A 16180-nucleotide genomic window follows, 5' to 3' on the forward strand; every position below is an offset into this window, starting at 1 on the left:
TTTTCAGCATTTTGAGGATGAATTCCTTCATCTGCTCTCTCCCAGTGACTTTGACTCTTTGGAGGAGGAGGACGTGGCTGAAAACAACCAGCTGGCATTTGACATAGCAGAGCGCGAGTTTGGCATCCAGCCGGTGATTCGAGGGGAAGAGATGGCTGCAGCGGCCGAGCCGGACCAGCTGCTAATGGTCCTTTACCTGTCAAAGTTCCAGGAGGCCTTCAGGAGTTCCCCTGCCAACGGCAGAGGTCAGGTTCCTTCTTGCTTCTTGCACCTCGGTTTCTTTCCACAGGGAGGAGGTCAGGACGTGGCGCTTTTTTACATATCTGTAAAACTTGTGTTACTGTTCACTCAGATTTGACTCTGCTGAACTCACCGCTGGCTTGTCTGTTGCCATAGTGGCCTCAGGCTCCTGCTTTAGTGCTCGTATGCTTTTGATTCTGTAAAATACGCCTGGTTTAATTCTATTTCCATTGGTCTACACCCTGAGGTTGATACTGTTGTGATGATGTGAGTAAGCAGGTCTGGACACCCCCTGGTTTGATCCATTAATTCAACTCAACAAGAAATGAGTAGGAAATTTGACACTTTCGGAATATAAACCAGAAGGAAGTAAACAGGTTTAAAGATGGGGTGAGACAGGGGTGAGTCACATGAGGGTGAGGCTACAGACAGACAGACGGCAGCGGGGAGGGCAGGAAAGACGGACAAAACCATGTCTCAAGTAAGAAAATGGATCCTTTCAGGATGCTTTATAGCCCAACCAGCAATAAAAACAACCTTTACTGATTGAAACAAATAGAAACAAATCTGAGTTTGTGCTTTACTAAGGTCTAAATTGCTAATTTGCATGAATTTGGTTAATGGCCTACTAGATCTTAACTGCTTCTCTTGCAGCCTCTGATACTTTCACTCGAGTTCCTCAGCACGTCTCGGTCTGGCCTCTCAACCATTGAACGTGCACCGTCCCTCTGATCTTCTCGTTCCTCAGAAGTTGCCTCTGTAGATCTGATCCAATAATTGCGACATGGTTCTTTTATGTTTCAGGCTCAGATGCAAATATTGACGAATATTGTGCAAAGTCGAAGCCTGTGAACCCTCAGCCAAGAAAGAGGATTCCACGGGTAAACGTGCACGTTTCATTCCCTGTTTTCTTTGAGTTGCGTCAGCTTTTCTCCGCTTATTTGACCAGTTCATCCAAACGTGTGTCTGTTGTAACAGGACGATAAAAAACTTGAAGATGATTCTGTTAACAAGAGACAGAGAAAAGGCAACCACTATCTCACAGAGGTCAGTTCAGCAAGTCTTTACGTGAAATATTCCATGATTAAGAACCTTCTGATGGTTTTCACCACGCATGTGTTCGCTCCCTGCGACGTGGCTTCAGTTGTCCTGCCACAGCGCTCTCCCCGCCGGCGAGGATGGAGAGCTGCGAGAGAACAAGGTGCGCTCCATGGCAACTCAGCTGCTGGCCAAGTTTGAAGAAAACTCCTCGACAGTTCAGAAACGCAGCAAGGTGAGAAGATTCAAGCGACGGGGAAAGGATTCTATCTTGGGTCATTCAAACCACGTCCAGCCAATCGCGCTGCAGGAGGGATTTCCTCCTCTGACCTCCAGAGAAAATAAAGCAACGTTTGAGCCACAGGAGATTTAAAGGATTTAGCTGCAGGAGAGTTTCAACTGTTTATTGAAGTCTTCCTAAGCTGTTGAGGAAACGAACATGACCACTTTCCTTTCCTTTCCTTTCCTTTCCTTTCCTTTCCTTTCCTTTCCTTTCCTTCCTTTCCTTTCCTTTCCTTTTCCTTTCCTTTCCTTTCCTTTCCTTTCCTTTCCTTCCTTTCCTTTCCTTTCCTTTCCTTTCCTTTCCTCTCCTCTCCTCTCCTCTCCTCTCTCTCCTCTCCTCTCCTCTCCTCTCCTCTTCTCCTCCTCTTCTCCTCCCCTCCTCCCTCCTCTCCTCCTCCTCTCCTCCGTCTCCTCCACTCCGCTCCTCTCTTCTTCCTCTCCTCTCCTCTCTCTCTCTCCTCTCCTCTCCTCTCCTCTCCTCTCCTCTCCTCCTCTCCTCTCCTCTCCTCTCCTCTCCTCTCCAGTATGATGAAGAATCTGATCTATCTTTCTCTTCGGAGGAGGAGGAGGAGAAAGACAACCCACGTTTTGCCAAGCCCAGTGATGCCCCATCTCCTCCTCCTTTTCCTCCCTCTCGTCCCAGGTGGCAGGTACAATAAATCTGACATCTGATTACGTAGCCATTTGCTCAAGAATAGTTATTAAAGACATAAAGAACCTATAGTAATACACTAGGAAATAAGTCAAGTCTAATAATGCAAGAATAATATAAGCAGCAATTCTCACTTTTTTCAGTCTAATTAGCGAAATGGAGGATTGTCTTTTAGGAATGTTGTGCATCCTTATCGTCCCCTCTGTCTCCTTGTTACTCTGTTTATTCCTGGTGTTTCCAGCCTTCCATCTACTTGCGTTTACTGGAGAATCCCAGCCTTGTGACTCCACAGGCTAATTTCCTCTTTAATGCCCCGTGTCTGCTCTCTGAGAGCCGCTCTCCATCACCCTCACGCTCAGAGAGCCCCCCCTGCCCCTCTGTTAGCCAACAGCCCCCCCCTGAACACCCCTCTTTTGCCCCGACCGTCAGTCACGACTCTTCATCAATTCCTTCCTCTGCCAGGTCAATGCAGCAGGTGATTCTTGTCTTAATTCCCTATTAATTCCCTAAATATGATGTTCCGGCTGATTTGTGACATGTCCCGCCTCCATTCCCACTTCCTGTCCACGCAGAAGCTGTCCTCCAGGGAATTTTCTCGGAAAAGTGTGAAGGAGAGGGCTGTCCTCCTCTCCACCATGTTTGCTGGTTTCACCCCATCTCACCTCCGTTCTTGTGACTCTCAGGTGTTGCACAACAGGCGAGAGCCAGCACGTGCTTGTGAAACGGGTTCCTTTCTAAAATATAATGTTCCTCTGTGGAGCCATGTTGGAAGACATGCAGGATATATTTTGGTATTTGGCAGGTCTTTTTCTTTTTATTGCAGGTTTTAACTACTTCCTGATATTAAATCTAACATTTTATCACCTCTGCGCTCTGATGAGGTGCGTTCAAGAGCCTGTGTAAAATGCTAGAGTTTCATCACTAAACAATAACTAAGAACTGCAAAGTAATTCATACTTTTTTTTCCAAATATTGTTGCTTTCTTACTTGTGTGAGTAAAGCAGAAATAAAAAGAAGAATTTCATTGGAAGCCCACTGGTCATAAGCAAATATTGCACATATCACCCTACCTATTGGCAAGATTGTTTACTTTTCTGATCTTGAATGATTCAAGGCTTTTACTTCAGTTATTTGTGTCACTCCTAGATTATAGCTAATGATTAGCTGCAGTACTGCTTAAGACATTTCTAGTCCACCTGTTGGTTTGATCTGTCATTTCATCCTTTTCCTCTGTCGGTCACTCAATCTGCCTCTTCTTCCTCCTTTTCCACACCTCCCCCTTCCATCGCTCTCTCTCAGAGCTCCACTTGTTATCCAGCAGTCCACCCTGTCCCTGATCCCACTGTCCAGCCTGCTTTCTCCTCTGTGTCCCTGTCCTCTGCTGGACTCAAAGACCTCATCCAGATAGAGTCCACCCTGTCGTCTGACTCGGGACAAACTCATCAGACAGCTACTCTTCCTGTCGATTCTTCCCCAAATGACAACAAATCGCCCCCCGCCCGCTCTTCACCTTCTCCCCTCGGTGATTCCGATGCGCACGTGGGGTCACCCTCTGATCCATCTCTACCTCACAAGGACAGCAGCGGCAGGCTGGGTGGAAGCGGGCCAGGGGGACCCCCCACTGCAGCTCAGGAGACATTTTCCAATAGGAAATTAGCTGAAAATGGACAATTGAAGGTAACTTTTCCTTCCTTCACATTAAAAGCCTCCAAAAAAGACACCGAAAGTCTGTTAACCACAGGTGGCCCCATTTAAACTCTTCCCCAGTTTAGAGTATAACATGTATTGCTCTCTTAGATATTGGACATATAGCTGATGTTCAAGTCTGATTAATCAAATCTTTTGCACCCAGAATTTTGCTTTTATTTTGGAAAGGTCGGCCTGCGCGGTGCTGCTTGCAGCCAAGATTTTGATACACTTTGCGTTCATAAAACACGAAACTTACCAAAAATTCTAGAATGATGAAGAAGAAAATGTGAACGAAACCCAAACGCCTCAGCATTTCAAAACTGTAGTGAAATCACTGGATAAAACAGTGAAAACCAGAGCGGAAGGGTGGGAAAACACCAGTGTGTCATTCCTTCATTAGGTTAATTAACATGGCCGGTACCAAATTTCGTAGAAAAAAAAAAAAGCCCAAACTGTCTGAAAGCGATTGAACCTTTCGAAAGCCATCAGAAAGTGTGACGATAAAAGATCCTTCCTGTTTCCGTCCAGAGCGATGGGAGCCACAGAGGAATCCTGCCTAATTCAGCCGTCCACTCTCTAACTGCAGCTCCCAGTTATGACAGAGAGGTACTGGTGCGGATCCCGTTCTGCATGTCCTTTCATGACCTTCAAACGAAGCCTCCTCTCTCCTGTCCTCTTCTTCACTCTTGTCTCTGGTTTTCCCCCCTTTCTTTCCTCTCCCCCCTGGGGCGCCTGCCTCTCTCCTGCTGTTGCTGGTGTTACTGGTAGCGAACTGTTGGGAAGGTTTCATCAGCCATCGATGCTAAAGCTCAGCTTCTGGCTATCCTCTATGAGACGGACCATCGGCCTAATGCTGCGCCGGTAAGAAGTATGTGAAATCACTCCAGACTTTGAGCTGCTGGTTTTGTATGAATCTACTAACGATTAACTCTGGAGAAGGTTACAGTTTGCTTAATGTTGCGTGTCATACCAGAACTTGTGCACGGATCGGGGGAATTTTAGTGTGTGCCGAGTGTGACGCATTCAGGAGCTGTGTAACTTAGCGAAGTTCCAATGTGAAGGTAAAAACGTGCATAAATACTGTGTATTATGCTCGTTATTTATGAAGACGTGCTGCGTTCAATGAGCAAACTGCGGCTGCTTAAAGACTCCTACGGTGGACGCTGCCGATAGTGGGAATTCCCTGCAGGTGTCTCTTGGACATCATGGACTTGACACTGAACCTGTGACCTTTGTGATCTTCCCCTTCTTCAGTGTGTGGCGCGTAAGGACGGCGCCGCCGGGCTTGGCGGCAGCGACATCTGCCATTTTTGCAGCAAGCGGGTGTACGTGATGGAGAGACTGAGCGCCGAGGGCTTCTTCTTCCACCGCGAGTGCTTCCGCTGCAACGTCTGTAGCTGCACCCTTCGTCTGGGGGGGCACGCCTTTGACTCGCGGGAAGGTGCGTCTCATCGGCCGCCGTCGGGCCCAACGCTGCGCGCGTTTTTGAGCTGTTTTCTCGCGTTTGCCTGAGTTAGTCGCTCCAGTTTTGGAAATTGGAATTGTTTTAATTGTTCGGCTCACTGACTGCTACATTTTCTTTACAGCCAAGTTCTACTGTAAAATACATTATGCCCAGCGCCAGACCAGCAGTCACATGGGGAAGATCAGGAGACTGGTAAGAACTGTGTCTGTCTGTCTCTCTGTCTGTCTGTCTCTCTGTCTGTCTGTCTGTCTGCCTGCCTGCCTGTCTGCCGATCCATGTCATGAACCGAGTCTACCTACCTAACTAGCACATTAACTATCTACCCACCCGCATTAATTACCTTCCTTGCTACTGCGCTAACTACCTGCCTGCCAAGTTACCTCCCTACCTACCTGATTAATTACCTCCCCATTCTATTAACTACCTGCATTACCTACTCGTTGCATTGCTGTTGCAGCATCACAACAAGCTTATGTTGCTACTCTTCTAACAGATTACTGTGTTTGCTTGTGTAGGAGGAGCGTCTCCATCCCAGGTTGCTGGACAGTGGGAGCTGCTCCACGATGGACAGCATCCAGACGGGGCCCCCAGGTACCTTGGTTTCCTTGCTTACACAAGGCCTAAGGTGGCCTGTCCGTGTTAGCCGAGCCGCTCGCACGATGCTGCGTAGGCTGCTTGAAAGCATGAGTGAGGCTTTCACAGCGGCGAGGCGCCACTTAAGGAACCGCTCAGGGGACTATGTCTTCCTGTACGAGCTGCTGAGCCTGGGCGGCCCTCTGCTTTGCATGATGCATGAGGTGCTGCAGCAGATCTACCACGACGCCTAGCTAGCCCAGCGGGAGCTCTTTGGCCCTCCGCTTCACCTAAAGGCTCGTCTGCATTCCTGACAGGAGCAAAGCTAATTGGAATCGGGTTAAAACATAGAAACCAAAGAGTATGATTCGTTTACATTAAATTCCTTACCTCATATTTGTGGAGTCAGAATGTCGAGCACCTTGTATTCGTGGTGTCATTTTTGTGCAACAGGAATCAGGCGAATGCTTAACAGGCACTCTGACAACTCCGTATGTTATTTAGTCAGTCGCTCCAGGAATTTGCGACCTTTGGCACATCGGTTCAAGGGGTCAAAGACACACAGGGAGAGCCGCTGAGAGCCCGTCACTGCAGCCGAGGATGCGCTAACCCTGAGTAATGAGCGCCACCCATCATGTGACGATCTTTGTTTCAATCAAATAAATTCATTGACGTCTTTGAGAGCTTTGCTTTCTCAAACCTCTTTTTTTTTTAAAAAAAGGCATTTTCTGGAGTGGCTGATTAAGGGTGCGATGCGTGAGTGACAATGCTGCTCCGCTACGTAGTTCCAATGAATTTAGCTCCGTGTTTGAGGCCCACGCCTGTTTCGTGGTGTATTGTGGCGCTAGCAGCTCTCAGACAGAGGTGATGGGACCATCAGTGTCACCTACAGGGGCTTTAATGTCACGGGCGTCCTACATTCTGCCCTTCTACTGGGTGCAATGGAGATGCAAAGACAGCATTACTTTGTGGATTTCGGTTTCAGGATATTTTCTAGGAAATGTTAGCATTTACATTTTAAAGGTCTTTTTTTAAATTGGAATAATATTTAATATAACGGAGGGTGCGATGCCGTTTGGACCCAAAACACGTGCCGATAGATGTCACTGGCAGCTTGCACCAATGTTTATTTTTTTCATATTTTTATGGGTATTATGTTAAATATGAATGATCTTTTTTCTAGTTTTGCTTATCGTCATCCAAATAAATGTTTGAAGCCCAGCTGTACCTTTTTAAATGACCTATAACTCTTTAAAATTCTAATTATAAACCATTTTATCCTTATTTTCTGTTCTAAATGATGCTAAAGACCAATGTAATTGCCATTCTATGGTTTAATAATGTGTCATTAGTGGGCATTATCTTCAGAATCTAGAATATCTTATCGTAACAACTTTATTGCAGCTTTATTCCCAATTTTAAGTCGCCCTGTTTTCATTGCATCTGGTCTTCCCATATCATTTTCATTTTAATGTTGTCCTCCCCCTCATCCTCGTTCACTTCATTTTCCTTGGTCCTTTCCACCTTTGTAAGGCTGCGTCCTGTGATTGGCCGATTCCTTCCCGTGGGTGAGCTGCTGATGGGCTGGCTTTGGTTATGCTCGTGCTGCTTTTGCATCGGCTGCCTCTGCCTCTCTTCCACTTGTGGAATTTCAGAATTCAGAAGCGCAGTTGTCCGTTTAAACCCGTTCTCCAAAAATAGACCAGAAGCTTAAAAATCACTAATCATCCATGCACATATAAAGTCCCTCCCCCGGTAATAAGTGGCTTGTTATTAGATGTGCAAGTCTTTTACACATGACGTTTGCAGGGATATTAAATAGATGTCTGATTTTAATCATCGCGACGCTCAGATAGATGGTTTCTGAAGTTTCTCTGATGCTGCACACTTTACTCATTAACTGGGGGGCGGTTGTGGGAACCCCCTGGCTGCGTTTGAACCATGCACGCTTTGTTCACTCCTTCATCTCGGTGTGAATTAACCCAATTAACAGCCGCTCTAGTTTTTAGGCCAGATCAACGCTGACACGCGTGTCCACCTGTCCCGTCTGTCTTCCCTTCCCTTCCCTCTGTTTCAGAAGGAGGCCTGTCCCTCTCAGAGCCCCTCACCACATCTCTCTTATGCACCTCCTGAGCTTTGCTCATGAGATCAGGAGGCCCGTTGCAGCGCTTTGCACCCTTTGGCCTCAGTTCTGTACGTTTCATAGGTTCGGTAATGAGAACACTGGAGCCAGCCTTCGTGCTTTGTTGTTTTCATATTGAAAACCTTTTGGAAAAAGCTCTAACTTATGCTATTTATAAGATGTAAATATACTCAAAAAATAAATATGTTTGATTACTTAAATCATTTGCTTTGTGGTTTGTTGCCATTCAATCCGATTGTATGTGGAGTTACAGACTCCGTTGATGTGGCTTTAAATCATCACTCTCACAGATCTGGTCCATCTCATCATCTCTCTGCTAAATTCTCATTAGGGAACTTGCTCACAATCACAGCTTTTGTTAACAATTAACAACACAACAGCTGGTCCAACAGCCCTCAACTGGTGACTTAATCATGTAGCGTTCAAGGTCTCTGCGTTTTGAGTCTTTGCAGCGGGAACGTCCCCTGAAAAATCTGTGGGGGGGATCAGATGTGAAAACAAGCTTCAATTAGATCCTGAGGCAAATGAATCATCACTGTCCTGAACACGAGTGAATGGCTCCTTTCATCTTCCTCGCAGGGTCTTTCGACGGGTCTGTTCTGTTCTTTTCTCTGGTTTTATCCCTCTAATCCTAGAAAGGCCTTTCTCCAACATAAATTGGTGCTCATCTAATGGATACTAGTCACCTTGCACCGTCCCCCCCCAGCCTGTTTCAAGAGCTTTTGTTATTTCTTTGTTGTGGCCAAGTGGACTCACCTCTGTACAATGTTGACTTCGCGGCTCAGTGAGTACTGTTGTAACAGTGTTGTGTATTTACGTGTTTTGCGAATAGACTCGAGTAAAATCATTGTGTAAAAAAAGAATCCCTTTAATATTTTTTGTAGCCTAATTTGACTATATTTGACTGTGAGCTATAGATGACATAAGCCGTTGGCTAGTTTATTTCATTTTGTCTTAATGTTTTCCTTTTTAGATAGTTGTACCTTAAAGTTTACTTATTTTCTCTCGGTAGGGACAGCATCTAACTTGAATGCCGTTTCTAAAGGTGAGACGAGAGTTCTGGAAGATTCTGAGACAGTTTCTGCAACTCGGGATGCTTCCTGTCTGGTTGGCGCGAATCCAACAGCCAAGAGCCAAATCCAGGACAGCAGTAAAGGTCAGAGTGGCTCCGGCAGCGCTTTGTGTTTTAGTGCCAACAGCGTATATCTGTTCATGGATGGGTCCGTCTGGCTGAGCTGATGTTGTAACTCTACAAACACACACACACAGAGTCAACATGTGTAAATAAATCAATGCAAAACACACACCCGCAGTAAACCTGCATGATCACTGAAGGGGAAACTTTCTCAGTCCTTGTTTGGGACCGTAACTGTCTGCCGCATGTGGGTTTTCTGCTTGAAAGACCTCTGGAATTAACTGACCAAGACGATTCAATGGAAAAGATTTGGGATTCAATGAGAAAACATTCCAGTTTCACAAATGATTTATTTCAGTGAAGTGGCTCAGCCACATTTCTGATTTTGTAACGGTTATCAGCTTTTATTTTATTATTATTATTATTTAAAAGGGCTTGAAAGGCTAATTTTTTTGCCTTGAAATGTCATTTGCACCTATATATCTCTGGAACTCTCGTATATGTATATATATAAATATAGAAGCCTTTTGCGTGGTGTGCTGTCTGTACTGTAAAAGAGCTGCTAAAATCTTTTGCTTTTGCTCTGCAGCTCACAGTAACCCTAAACAGAATAATCGATGGAAAGAGAAGATCAGAAATAGTAAGTACTTTTAGTAAGTTTTTTGAGTTTTTTTAAATTTCGGCTGTCATTGTTTTCAAAGTGTAATAAAATCGCTATTTATTTTGCTGAAGTCATGAGAACTGTTGTAGTGTGAAATTATTCCCGCAAGAGGGCAGCATTTATTTTGTAAAAGACACGAGAGCGTAACAACGAGAGAAAAAAATGGGTGTGTGTGTGTGTGTTGGAGGGGGGGGGGCGTGCAGAGAAATCACCAGCTCATTGCAGGTCTAACATATAGATGAAAACATACTCATTTTTAATTTAGCTGGAGAACCCATGCATACTCATGCACAATAGATATTTTTCATATTTTTAAGGTCTGCACTGCAACGAAATGTTGCTCAGACATTGATGACAGTCATCTCACTTCACTTTCCACAGAGAGCATGGGGGTGTGGGGTATTTTTCTGTTATTGAATTTCTATGATTCACAGATAAACATTGTGCTTTCTCACAGCAGCCATTGCTAAATATTGTCCATTTGCTTTCAAAACATCATCCAGTCCACCTTCCTCCTTTCAAATGCCTCCGGTGTGTTTTCTTTGGTAGCGAGGTTTTTGTGCACATGGTAGGTTTGCTGTGGTGAACTGAGGTTTAATATTTTAATATTCACGTTTCTGTAACGTTGTGCAGCTTTCCCCCTGATCTTCATCAAGTACTTCCAGAAGAACCTGACGCCGGACATAGACGGCCCACAGACTGTCCCTGAAGTGGAATCCAGCTTTGAGGATATCATTGCTGCGGAAGAAACGGTGTGTTTTATGGAACATATCCTTGCTTTATTACATACGCATGCATGACGCAGGCTACGACACAGCTGGGTTCAACCCCTCACACATGTTCACCCCAGAGGATTAAAGCAGAAATGTGGGACGATGTCAGATGATTCTAACATTAGTTTGTGTTCCAGTAGAGTTTGGATCAAGGGACCAACTAAACAGATCCAGATCTTCTTCCCTCTCAGATGTTAGCAGAGTTAACACACCTACACGTTCTTCATGAGGCGTGACAGTCGCAGTTAGAATACACGTTTTTAGAAAGTCTTTTCTGAGGCGAGTTAACATCTTAAACCTTGTACTTTCTCATTTTCCCAGACCTTTGCCGATAATTTAAAGTCGGCGGACGGTCCTTCAAAGCGAAGCCTAGGATGCAACGTGTCGGCCCCGAGGAAACGTTTGATGCCGTCTGTCTCTGAGAAGGGGAAGCTTCTGAACTGGGATGCGGTGGTCACCACAGAGGAGTCCACCAACAGCCCCAGCAACAGCGAAGAGCAGGTGGACGTTATAAAAACAGCCCTGTCGGCCATTCTAGTGAAGACTGAGCTTTCACATTATGTACTTCTGCTCTTTATCTCGGTCTTCCTGCCTTGTGTTGTATCATTCTCTGGTCCAAAGATAGTCACCATGATAAGAACATCTAATTCCACATTATGTTGACCTGCATTTTTCCTGTTCTCTCATGTCTTATCAGGTACACGCAGAGACCAAAGCAGATAAATCTCAGACAGACTCTGGCCAGAAAGGGGAACCGTCTGAGAGCCAAAGCTCGGCCTCATCGCCCTCAGCCTTCCAGCTCATAGCCAATGCTTTCAGGAGGACATTTAATGTGACCAATCCATCGAGCGGCTCCGACTCTGCTGTCATAATGTTTGTATAAGTTATAGCACATTTTCTGTAGTTTAAGCAGCATGTTAAGGCAGCTGTAGCTGTAAAAATCTGCCTGTCACGTGGTTTTATAAAGGCTGTCGCTGTAAACGTGTTTGTTTTTTTTTGCTGAATGTGCATGGATTTTGCAAGTAAGTCAACTTTGGTTTACCAGGAGGACAAAATGCAACTCCCAGCACAGACAAAGACCTTTGTCAGAGGGAATGTTGGGGTGTCCAGAACCATGTCAAGGTGAGAGGAACAGCGGAAGCCAGGAAACCTGGTGGGCAACATTAGGAGCTGATGCGTGGGGTGGTGGGAGGGACCTGCCCTCTCTGCTGCAGGAGGTGTCCCTGAAGGGCTCTAGAGACTCCAGCCTGCTCTTCTCTGATGTCACTCGGCAAATGCCTCGGAGGAGGGTCAACTTGTTCTCGTCCTTGAGGCTGAGGAAGCCGGGAGCCTCGAAAAGTGAAGGTCAGCATCAGGAGATGCAAAAAGAAAGCGGGATGCTGCTCACCAACATCAGGAACGATGGTAAGTGGGGGGTGGGCAGCGGGGTATTTTGGCCACTAGGGGGCGGTATTCTGCAATGATAACTGACCTCCTGACCCCTTAGCAAGGTTGGTATGTAAATACTAAATAATGGCCAATCAAGCTTTACTTACACATTCAGGGAACCACAATATTTAAGCTTTAGTTGGATCTCATAAATTTATGTGACTAATTGCTGAAGAACTGGCATTTTTTTGGTAATTTTCCCCGTGTGGAACAAATAAAGGATCTGAATCTGAATTATTTCCCCACCGATAATTTTAAAAATTGACATTTTGCTATGTTGTATATTGTTTTATATTCCAGGATATAAAATGCATAGAGTTCATAAATGCTAGAGTTCATGTTGTAATTTATTACAGTATTAGATGCCTCAAATGTGCTGAATCATGAAAATTTGTGCAGCCATGACGACCAGGCTCCAACTTGCAACCTCAACAAACAGCACTCTTATTTTATTACAAACAACAATCTTTACTATGCAGCTGTGTACATGAAAAGTTTGCTTGCCACTTGTCACAGTGATGCATCTGCATTCCTACGGTAAATTTCTGAAAAGATGTTTAAATTTGTGATCAGATAACAATCATTACGAACGTTTCCAGTAAAAAAAAAAAAAAGCGGCACTTTACCTGGTTGAAAATAAATTTGTTTTGGTTTCTCTTCCCTCCAAACCAGCCTCCTGCGATCCGACTTCACAGGAGCCATCCTCCGGTGATGATGAAGAGGATAAGACGGTCCCGAGCTGGAAGGTTTGTAAAGTACGGTAACATCGCGATGTTGGGATGGAACGCGGTCCAAGCGTGTCCTCTGCACTTTCTGCCTCAGCTTCATCCGGAGAGAAAGAGGAGGAAGCAGGAGAAGATGGTGGCCCGGCAGGCAAGAAGAGAACAGCTGAAGAGGCTTCACAGAGCTCAGGTGCCGAATTGTCGCTCCATTTCCCGTTTACACACTTTTAAATTAATTGCTGCTCAGGGCCGCAAGGCCAGACTGAGACTGAGACATGTTCAGTAGTCTGACTGCACTGGAAATCAACCTTCAATCAGATGCTTAAAATTCAACATTATTGCAATTGTATATCATTAACTAATACTAGTTTAATCATAGAGTAGTTACAGTAGTTACTGCAAAGTGTTGGAAACCAGTTCTGTCTGACCCTGTGTGGGTTCACGCTTCACTACTGAACATAGAACCTAAAATAATGTTAATCATTTGTGAGTTTTCCACTGCCCAGGCCATTCAGAGGCAGCTGGAGGAGGTCACAGAGAAACAAAGGAGCCTAGAAGAAAGAGGTGTGGCCATAGAGAAAACCATTAGACGAGAAGCCGGAGCAGGTAAACCATATTCACACATGCTTCAATTAGCCAACGTTGGATGATAGTGAGCTTCCCACAGCCGAATGAAGCACCACTGCTTGAGATTTTATGACTTAATTCATATTTTTTCCACATTGCACCTTTTCATTTCATTCATTGGACCTTCCACCCTTCCCTTTTTTTTCTCTGCTCCCAGAATCGTTAGAATCCGGCGACGTCGTGGAGGACCAGCTCTATCGGACTTGGTTCAAACTCGTCCTGGAGAAGAACAGATTGGCCCGTTATGAGTCTGAACTGATGATCTTGTGAGTGAACATCCCTGGATTAAAGAATGGGAAACCAACTAGACCACTTCATGAAGCAGGAGAGAAATTATTCCACTGTGTTTACCAACAGTAATGATGTTGAGTTTGACTTCTATTATACGAACCTGTTAAGATCAGTTAATTCCTTAAATGTACTCTTTGATAGTGCTCAGGAGCTTGAGCTGGAGGACACACAGAGCCGACTGCAGCAGGATCTGCGGCAACGAATGGCAACAGACGGTAAATTCTACTGCGTGAATGTAGCAGTATGATGGGCAAAATGAGCAAATTTGGAGAAGCTCAAACCAGACAAACCAACAGATCCAGACATATTCTTTTTCCTCCCCGGAGATGCTTTGCCAGACCTCATGAAGAGGCTAATGTGTTTTGAAATCAGGAAATAAACCCGATGTATGTTTTGGCTCATTATCGGGCAGTTGTATAAATTTTACAGACGTTACCAGAGAGGCTAGCATATCTTTAGTGCTATTATCATCCACATACTTCAAAACCCAAACAGTAATGTGACCCCCGTGGGTCTACTTTTCAGCCCTCAGTACGAAGCTGAAAGTCTTCCTTTTGGATTGTGAAGCAAATAGAGGAAAATCTTGTCCCTGTTCAGATTCATGGTTTATTTATCTTGACCTCTATTTCCTCTGCGGGGTCGCTGGGTGAGGGGGGGATTCATAGTTATATTAGCTGTAAACAAACATTTTTTTCCAACCACAGACACAAAGAAGAGCGCCTCTGAACTGCAGGAGGAGCAGGAGATCCTGTCAGAGATTATGAGGACGGTGGAGAAACGCGACACGCTGGTGTCTCTGCTGGAAGAGCAGAGGCTGAAGGAGAGGGCTGAGGACAGGGACTTGGAAAGCCTGGTGCTCTCCAAGGGCTACGAATTCCACTGGGCCCAGAAGGATGATGGGTAACACCAGGAGGAATGAATTAACTGAGCAAGTGTACCTTTTAATATTTCAAAAGAATGTGGGTGATTTTTTTTATTCACAACTGCGTCAGTGTGGATTATTCTGCGTCCCAAGACCGACATGAATGAACTGAAATCTCAGGAATGCTTTTATTCGGCATAAAGATGGCACAAGGTCTTTATCTCGTCTGCTGCGAGCTGGCACACTCATCTCAAGAGAGCAGCGGCGTTTCAAATGGCACCCTTGCAAATGACGTTCTTCACAGCCATTAACATCTCTGCCATTAAGGTTTTATCACGCTCCATTCAGAACCTTCTCAGCATGGGAACTCAAAAACCTCAACGCGAGAAACACAGTAGGCTGCTTTTCTGGTCATGTGACCGCCCTGGAGCACAACTCCTAAACCAGGCTGACCGCATAATCCACAGCCATTTTACACGATTGGCTTTTTTCCACTGGAAATTGGTAGTTGAGTTCTGACTGCAACTCCGGAGATCTGGGAGTATTCTCAACACCTGTCCTTGGTTTCACTTTGGTAATATGATCACAACTATAAAATGCATGCACAAATATAATTAATAATTAAGTATTTAGTCACGCCACGGTTGTGAGACTCATCTGTCACATATCTGGTCCACAGCAGATGTTAGCTGGTAGAGGTCTTCTGCGACACCACTGAGAGGACTGATGCCGAGACACATGTTTTTCATGCAAATGCTGCACTTTTACTGATTTCTAGTCAATGTTTCTCTTTTTTCTGTGTGTGTAGCTTGTGCTTTAATGTTGGGCTTCCTATGTGGATTGTTTGTATGGCGACACCGCGTAGTTGAATTTCCGTGATTTTTAAAAGGTTTTGTTTTTATGCTGTCTTTTAAAAAGAAAACTTTCACTTTCCAAGTTAATAAAATGAAGGGGATCTTTTAGTTTGTCTCATCCAGCCACTTGTATTTATTTATTTTTAGGATAAGAGCACCTTAAATATTCTGATCGTTGAGAAATGTTGATGGGTTGATGTCTAATATTGTTTTTATTCATTCCTGGAAAAGAGATTTGATTGTATGGAACCTTATTGTACTTGTTTGCACCCTTCCCCTTCTAGCCAGTGTTTGCAGGCTAGTATTTTAGCCTCACCTCAAGCACCCTAGTTTTAACCTCATCTGTCTAAAGAAGTCCAGGTCTTTTTCTCCATTCCGCCCTAGGCTTCCTCTTCACCCACCTCCCGTGAAATTTACATTTTTGCAGTTATTGCCCACTGACATGAGGAATCTACTGTGGGTCCCGTTTTACGAGTTTGGGAGATTTCCTTTAGCATCTTGTGATCTGCTCTCAGGGTGAATTTGCCTGGACCGCGTCGGCAGTTGTTTTCAATGTCCTCCATTTATAGACTATTTTCGGGACAGTGTGATGTTCTTTTGAGATCCTTTCAAATCTCCTACGAGCTCTCTGATGGTCTTGGCCACCATGGAGCTCGCTTCCTTCACCAGTCAGGAGCACACCAACCTAAACATCTGAGGTTTACATAGCGCCAGCCTCCTTTACAATACTGAGGAATCTATTCCT

The 16180-nt window shown here is 44.9% G+C and overlaps 1 protein-coding gene across 11 annotated transcripts in view; it reads left to right on the forward strand.

The window, feature by feature from the left end:
* The window catches only part of mical2b (microtubule associated monooxygenase, calponin and LIM domain containing 2b), a 29991-nt gene extending 14434 nt beyond the window's left edge, over positions 1 to 15557 (forward strand). The window contains exons 13-37 of one of the 11 annotated variants that reach the window (XM_057053249.1): positions 46 to 245; positions 1045 to 1121; positions 1219 to 1287; positions 1385 to 1513; positions 2085 to 2210; positions 2454 to 2687; positions 2785 to 3003; positions 3512 to 3889; positions 4430 to 4507; positions 4670 to 4762; positions 5156 to 5342; positions 5488 to 5558; positions 5882 to 5957; positions 9095 to 9238; positions 9807 to 9857; positions 10512 to 10630; positions 10973 to 11152; positions 11349 to 11524; positions 11697 to 12055; positions 12752 to 12825; positions 12902 to 12991; positions 13308 to 13407; positions 13586 to 13694; positions 13861 to 13934; positions 14424 to 15557. In XM_057053249.1, coding sequence (XP_056909229.1) covers positions 46 to 245; positions 1045 to 1121; positions 1219 to 1287; positions 1385 to 1513; positions 2085 to 2210; positions 2454 to 2687; positions 2785 to 3003; positions 3512 to 3889; positions 4430 to 4507; positions 4670 to 4762; positions 5156 to 5342; positions 5488 to 5558; positions 5882 to 5957; positions 9095 to 9238; positions 9807 to 9857; positions 10512 to 10630; positions 10973 to 11152; positions 11349 to 11524; positions 11697 to 12055; positions 12752 to 12825; positions 12902 to 12991; positions 13308 to 13407; positions 13586 to 13694; positions 13861 to 13934; positions 14424 to 14623 — 3613 coding nt within the window. In that variant the 3' untranslated portion in view covers positions 14624 to 15557. The remainder of the gene's footprint in view (positions 1 to 45; positions 246 to 1044; positions 1122 to 1218; positions 1288 to 1384; positions 1514 to 2084; positions 2211 to 2453; positions 2688 to 2784; positions 3004 to 3511; positions 3890 to 4429; positions 4508 to 4669; positions 4763 to 5155; positions 5343 to 5487; positions 5559 to 5881; positions 5958 to 9094; positions 9239 to 9806; positions 9858 to 10511; positions 10631 to 10972; positions 11153 to 11348; positions 11525 to 11696; positions 12056 to 12751; positions 12826 to 12901; positions 12992 to 13307; positions 13408 to 13585; positions 13695 to 13860; positions 13935 to 14423) is intronic. The other 10 variants (XM_057053251.1, XM_057053252.1, XM_057053250.1 and 7 more) reach the window with 10 other exon arrangements.
* Positions 15558 to 16180: the final 623 nt, after the last annotated feature.

Source organism: Takifugu flavidus, chromosome 13, assembly GCF_003711565.1.
Source record: "Takifugu flavidus isolate HTHZ2018 chromosome 13, ASM371156v2, whole genome shotgun sequence".
Classification (NCBI taxonomy): Eukaryota; Metazoa; Chordata; class Actinopteri; order Tetraodontiformes; family Tetraodontidae; genus Takifugu; species Takifugu flavidus.